Here is a 7,500-nt window from a genome sequence, read left to right as displayed (position 1 = left end):
TATAATGGAGTGTGTATATATGTGTATAGTGTGTAGTGTATGATGGAGTGTGTATATATGTGTAGAGTGTGTAGTGTATGATGGAGTGTGTATATATGTGTGTAGTGTGTAGTGTATGATGGAGTGTGTATATATGTGTATAGTGTATGATGGAGTGTGTATATATGTGTGTAGTGTGTAGTGTATGATGGAGTGTGTATATATTTGTATAGTGTGTAGTGTATGATGGAGTGTGTATATATGTGTGTAGTGTGTAGTGTATGATGGAGTGTGTATATATTTGTATAGTGTGTAGTGTATGATGGAGTGTGTATATATGTGTGTAGTGTGTAGTGTATGATGGAGTGTGTATATGTGTATAGTGTGTAGTGTATGATGGAGTGTGTATATATGTGTGTAGTGTGTAGTGTATGATGGAGTGTGTATATATGTGTATAGTGTATGATGGAGTGTGTATATATGTGTATAGTGTGTAGTGTATGATGGAGTGTGTATATATGTGTATAGTGTGTAGTGTATGATGGAGTGTGTATATATGTGTATAGTGTGTAGTGTATGATGGAGTGTGTATATATGTGTATAGTGTGTAGTGTATGATGGAGTGTGTATATATGTGTATAGTGTGTAGTGTATGATGGAGTGTGTATATATGTGTATAGTGCGTAGTGTATGATGGAGTGTGTATAAATGTGTATAGTGTGTAGTGTATGATGGAGTGTGTATATATTTGTATAGTGTGTAGTATATGATGGAGTGTGTATATATGTGTGTAGTGTGTAGTGTATGATGGAGTGTGTATATGTGTATAGTGTGTAGTGTATGATGGAGTGTGTATATATGTGTGTAGTGTGTAGTGTATGATGGAGTGTGTATATGTGTATAGTGTGTAGTGTATGATGGAGTGTGTATATATGTGTATAGTGTGTAGTGTATGATGGAGTGTGTATATGTGTATAGTGTGTAGTGTATGATGGAGTGTGTATATATGTGTGTAGTGTGTAGTGTATGATGGAGTGTGTATATATGTGTGTAGTGTGTAGTGTATGATGGAGTGTGTATATGTGTATAGTGTGTAGTGTATGATGGAGTGTGTATATATGTGTATAGTGTGTAGTGTATGATGGAGTGTGTATATGTGTATAGTGTGTAGTGTATGATGGAGTGTGTATATATGTGTGTAGTGTGTAGTGTATGATGGAGTGTGTATATATGTGTGTAGTGTGTAGTGTATGATGGAGTGTGTATATATGTGTGTAGTGTGTAGTGTATGATGGAGTGTGTATATATGTGTATAGTGTGTAGTGTATGATGGAGTGTGTATATATGTGTATAGTGTGTAGTGTATGATGGAGTGTGTATATATGTGTATAGTGTGTAGTGTATGATGGAGTGTGTATATATGTGTGTAGTGTATGATGGAGTGTGTATATATGTGTATAGTGTGTAGTGTATGATGGAGTGTGTATATATGTGTGTAGTGTGTAGTGTATGATGGAGTGTGTATATATTTGTATAGTGTGTAGTGTATGATGGAGTGTGTATATATGTGTGTAGTGTTTAGTGTATGATGGAGTGTGTATATGTGTATAGTGTGTAGTGTATGATGGAGTGTGTATATATGTGTGTAGTGTGTAGTGTATGATGGAGTGTGTATATATGTGTATAGTGTGTAGTGTATGATGGAGTGTGTATATATGTGTATAGTGTGTAGTGTATGATGGAGTGTGTATATATGTGTATAGTGTGTAGTGTATGATGGAGTGTGTATATATGTGTATAGTGTGTAGTGTATGATGGAGTGTGTATATATGTGTATAGTGCGTAGTGTATGATGGAGTGTGTATAAATGTGTATAGTGTGTAGTGTATGATGGAGTGTGTATATATGTGTATAGTGTGTAGTGTATGATGGAGTGTGTATATATGTGTATAGTGTGTAGTGTATGATGGAGTGTGTATATATGTGTATAGTGCGTAGTGTATGATGGAGTGTGTATAAATGTGTATAGTGTGTAGTGTATGATGGAGTGTGTATATATTTGTATAGTGTGTAGTGTATGATGGAGTGTGTATATATGTGTGTAGTGTGTAGTGTATGATGGAGTGTGTATATGTGTATAGTGTGTAGTGTATGATGGAGTGTGTATATATGTGTGTAGTGTGTAGTGTATGATGGAGTGTGTATATGTGTATAGTGTGTAGTGTATGATGGAGTGTGTATATATGTGTATAGTGCGTAGTGTATGATGGAGTGTGTATAAATGTGTATAGTGTGTAGTGTATGATGGAGTGTGTATATATGTGTATAGTGTGTAGTGTATGATGGAGTGTGTATATATGTGTATAGTGCGTAGTGTATGATGGAGTGTGTATAAATGTGTATAGTGTGTAGTGTATGATGGAGTGTGTATATATTTGTATAGTGTGTAGTGTATGATGGAGTGTGTATATATGTGTGTAGTGTGTAGTGTATGATGGAGTGTGTATATGTGTATAGTGTGTAGTGTATGATGGAGTGTGTATATATGTGTGTAGTGTGTAGTGTATGATGGAGTGTGTATATATGTGTGTAGTGTGTAGTGTATGATGGAGTGTGTATATGTGTATAGTGTGTAGTGTATGATGGAGTGTGTATATATGTGTGTAGTGTGTAGTGTATGATGGAGTGTGTATATGTGTATAGTGTGTAGTGTATGATGGAGTGTGTATATATGTGTGTAGTGTGTAGTGTATGATGGAGTGTGTATATATGTGTGTAGTGTGTAGTGTATGATGGAGTGTGTATATGTGTATAGTGTGTAGTGTATGATGGAGTGTGTATATATGTGTGTAGTGCTGTAGTGTATGATGGAGTGTGTATATATGTGTATAGTTTGTAGTGTATGATGGAGTGTGTATATATGTGTGTAGTGTGTAGTGTATGATGGAGTGTGTATATATGTGTATAGTGTGTAGTGTATGATGGAGTGTGTATATGTGTATAGTGTGTAGTGTATGATGGAGTGTGTATATATGTGTGTAGTGTGTAGTGTATGATGGAGTGTGTATATATGTGTATAGTGTATGATGGAGTGTGTATATATGTGTGTAGTGTGTAGTGTATGATGGAGTGTGTATATATGTGTATAGTGTGTAGTGTATGATGGAGTGTGTATATATGTGTATAGTGTGTAGTGTATGATGGAGTGTGTATATGTGTGTGTAGAGTGTAGTGTATGATGGAGCGTGTATATATGTGTGTAGTGTATGATGGAGTGTGTATATATGTGTATAGTGTGTAGTGTATGATGGAGTGTGTATATATGTGTGTAGTGTGTAGTGTATGATGGAGTGTGTATATATTTGTATAGTGTGTAGTGTATGAAGGAGTGTGTATATATGTGTGTAGTGTGTAGTGGTATGATGGAGTGTGTATATGTGTATAGTGTGTAGAGCATGATGGAGTGTGTATATATGTCTATAGTGTGTAGTGTATGATGGAGTGTGTATATATGTGTATAGTGTGTAGTGTATGATGGAGTGTGTATATATGTGTATAGTGTATGATGGAGTGTGTATATATGTCTATAGTGTGTAGTGTATGATGGAGTGTGTATATATGTGTATAGTGTGTAGTGTATGATGGAGTGTGTATATATGTGTATAGTGTGTAGTGTATGATGGAGTGTGTATATATGTGTATAGTGTGTAGTGTATGATGGAGTGTGTAATATGTGTGTAGTGTGTAGTGTATGATGGAGTGTGTATATGAGTATAGTGTGTAGTGTATGATGGAGTGTGTATATATGTGTGTAGTGTGTAGTGTATGATGGAGTGTGTATATGTGTATAGTGTGTAGTGTATGATGGAGTGTGTATATATGTGTGTAGTGTGTAGTGTATGATGGAGTGTGTATATGTGTATAGTGTGTAGTGTATGATGGAGAGTGTATATATGTGTGTAGTGTGTAGTGTCTGATGGAGTGTGTATATATGTGTATAGTGTGTAGTGTATGATGGAGTGTGTATATGTGTATAGTGTGTAGTGTATGATGGAGTGTGTATATATGTGTGTAGTGTGTAGTGTATGATGGAGTGTGTATATATGTGCTAAGTGTATGATGGAGTGTGTATATATGTGTGTAGTGTGTAGTGTATGATGGAGAGTGTATATATGTGTATAGTGTGTAGTGTATGATGGAGTGTGTATATATGTGTATAGTGTGTAGTGTATGATGGAGTGTGTATATGTGTGTGTAGAGTGTAGTGTATGATGGAGCGTGTATATATGTGTGTAGTGTATGATGGAGTGTGTATATATGTGTATAGTGTGTAGTGTATGATGGAGTGTGTATATATGTGTGTAGTGTGTAGTGTATGATGGAGTGTGTATATATTTGTATAGTGTGTAGTGTATGATGGAGTGTGTATATATGTGTGTAGTGTGTAGTGTATGATGGAGTGTGTATATGTGTATAGTGTGTAGTGTATGATGGAGTGTGTATATATGTGTGTAGTGTGTAGTGTATGATGGAGTGTGTATATATGTGTATAGTGTGTAGTGTATGATGGAGTGTGTATATATGTGTATAGTGTATGATGGAGTGTGTATATATGTGTATAGTGTGTAGTGTATGATGGAGTGTGTATATATGTGTGTAGTGTGTAGTGTATGATGGAGTGTGTATATATGTGTATGTGTATAGTGTATGATGGAGTGTGTATATATGTGTATAGTGTGTAGTGTATGATGGAGTGTGTATATATGTGTGTAGTGTGTAGTGTATGATGGAGTGTGTATATATGTGTATAGTGTGTAGTGTATGATGGAGTGTGTATATATGTGTGTAGTGTGTAGTGTATGATGGAGTGTGTATATATGTGTATAGTGTGTAGTGTATGATGGAGTGTGTATATATGTGTATAGTGTGTAGTGTATGATGGAGTGTGTATATATGTGTGTAGTGTGTAGTGTATGATGGAGTGTGTATATATGTGTATAGTGTGTAGTGTATGATGGAGTGTGTATATATGTGTATAGTGTGTAGTGTATGATGGAGTGTGTATATATGTGTGTATAGTGTGTAGTGTATGATGGAGTGTGTATATATGTGTATAGTGTGTAGTGTATGATGGAGTGTGTATATATGTGTATAGTGTGTAGTGTATGATGGAGTGTGTATATATGTGTATAGTGTGTAGTGTATGATGGAGTGTGTATATATGTGTGTAGTGTGTAGTGTATGATGGAGTGTGTATATATGTGTTTAGTGTGTAGTGTATGATGGAGTGTGTATATATGTGTGTAGTGTATGATGGAGTGTGTATATATGTGTGTAGTGTGTAGTGTATGATGGAGTGTGTATATATGTGTATAGTGTGTAGTGTATGATGGAGTGTGTATATATGTGTGTAGTGTATGATGGAGTGTGTATATATGTGTGTAGTGTGTAGTGTATGATGGAGTGTGTATATATGTGTTTAGTGTGTAGTGTATGATGGAGTGTGTATATATGTGTGTAGTGTGTAGTGTATGATGGAGTGTGTATATATGTGTGTAGTGTGTAGTGTATGATGGAATGTGTATATATGTGTGTAGTGTGTAGTGTATGATGGAGTGTGTATATATGTGTGTAGTGTGTAGTGTATGATGGGGTGTGTATATACGTGTGTAGTGTGTAGTGTATGATGGAATGTGTATATATGTGTGTAGTGTGTAGTGTATGATGGAGTGTGTATATATGTGTGTAGTGTGTAGTGTATGATGGGGTGTGTATATATGTGTATGTATGTATGAGCAGTGTGTGTGTATATGTGTATAAGCAGTGTGTGTGTGTGTGTATATGAGAAGTGTGTGTGTGTGTGTGTATGTCTGTATGTATGAGCAGTGTGTGTGTGTATGAGCAGTGTGTGTGTGTGTGTATGAGCAGTGTGTGTATGTGTGTATGAGCAGTGTGTGTGTGTGTGTATGAGCAGTGTGTGTGTGTGTATGAGCAGTGTGTGTGTGTGTGTGTGTATGTGCAGTGTGTGTGTGTGTATGTGTGTATGAGCAGTGTGTGTGTGTGTGTGTGTGTGTATGAGCAGTGTGTGTATGTGTGTATGAGCAGTGTGTGTGAGTGTGTGTATGTGTGTATGAGCAGTGTGTGTGTGTGTGTATGAGCAGTGTGTGTGTGTGTGTGTATGTGTGTATGAGCAGTGTGTGTGTGTGTGTGTATGAGAGGTCTGTATGAGCATCAATTTAAAACACATAATCACAACACATTGATTGATAATTGGTTTGATTAATTGATTGATTGTTTAATTGACTGATTGACTTTAAGCCCTGACCCGCTCACTGCCTCTTTCTCAGTCATGACTCTGGTCAGTTTGAAGCTGGACGTTCAGCCTCTCTGACCATTTCTTGCAATTTGATTATATTTTGTTAATTAGAGTATAAACAGAAGGAGAAACAGCCGGACATTATCATGGACCTGAACACACTGCTGTACCGAGCAGGGGTCAGTAAAATCACACACACACACACACACACACACACAGGACGCTGCGTAGTGACCGGAATGAGTTCACCAAGGCCAGCGTGAACGCGCACAGAGATGTCGCGCATGCGCACAGCGCCACTTCCGCATTTCCCGCTTCCTCATTGCTGGCTGCGCCCATCCGCCGTTTCTCCGTGTATTCCGTAATAAAGGGTTATAACAGGAGCTCCGGTTTCTCTCAGAACATCACAATGTCCAAACCTCCTCCAAAACCGGCCAAGCCAGGTGAGTGACCGCTCCATCACACACACACACACACACACACTCCGGGGAAGCTCGGGACATGTTGATGTGTGCTGAAGTTCCGTGTTCCTGCAGCCTTTGCAGCTCTGATATAAAGTAATGAAGTGTACACACTCTGCTCGGGCGCTATAACTGCAGTTATAAACATGTTATAACCGATAGACTTACTGAATAACGCTACACTTACACTCCGGCTTTACTCAGCACTCACTTCCGGGATCTGGAGACACGACTTCAGCTCACTGACCAACACAACTCATTCTGGTCATTATACTGTAATAACCTGCAGGGGTGTGTGTGTGTGTGTGTGTGAGTACACTTCAGGAATGAATAAGAATATTGAGACTGAAGTGTTTCACTGTGTGTATGGTGACGGTAGAGTGCTTTAGCCACGAGATGGCAGTGTGTGTGTGTGTGTGTGTGCGTGAGACACTGCACTGTTAACGTCACAGCATGCTAGCTGATGGACCACAACCCAGTTAAAGACTGAATAAGTGTAATGTATGTTGAGTTCTCAGTGTGAGCAGAGTGTGTCAGTGTGTGTGTGTGTGTGTGTATGTGTTTGTGTGTGTGTGTGAGAGAGAGAGCTAACAGGTTTAGGCACGCTCGTAGTGAGGTTTTATGCAAAGCTGTCACAGAAAGCAGCTGTTACCCAATCAGTTCCTGGTGTGTGTGTGTGTGTGTGTGTGTATGTATGTTTGCAGGTCAAGTGAAAGTCTTCAGAGCGTTGTTTACCTTTGACCC

At 37.9% G+C, this 7,500-nt stretch overlaps 1 protein-coding gene across 1 annotated transcript in view; it reads left to right on the top strand.

Moving 5' to 3' along the window:
- The first annotated feature begins 6,581 nt into the window (after window positions 1-6,581).
- Window positions 6,582-7,500, top strand: part of ostf1 (osteoclast stimulating factor 1) — a 7,844-nt gene continuing 6,925 nt past the window's right edge. Inside the window, exons 1-2 of the mRNA XM_058375519.1 lie at window positions 6,582-6,738; window positions 7,461-7,500. The exon at window positions 7,461-7,500 is cut by the window's right edge and continues 7 nt beyond it. Coding sequence (XP_058231502.1) covers window positions 6,705-6,738; window positions 7,461-7,500 — 74 coding nt within the window. The 5' untranslated portion in view covers window positions 6,582-6,704. The remainder of the gene's footprint in view (window positions 6,739-7,460) is intronic.

This window comes from Hemibagrus wyckioides, linkage group LG22, assembly GCF_019097595.1.
Source record: "Hemibagrus wyckioides isolate EC202008001 linkage group LG22, SWU_Hwy_1.0, whole genome shotgun sequence".
NCBI classification, from domain to species: Eukaryota; Metazoa; Chordata; class Actinopteri; order Siluriformes; family Bagridae; genus Hemibagrus; species Hemibagrus wyckioides.
Note: the sequence above shows the minus strand (reverse complement) of the source record. Positions and strands in the feature narration are given on the sequence as shown.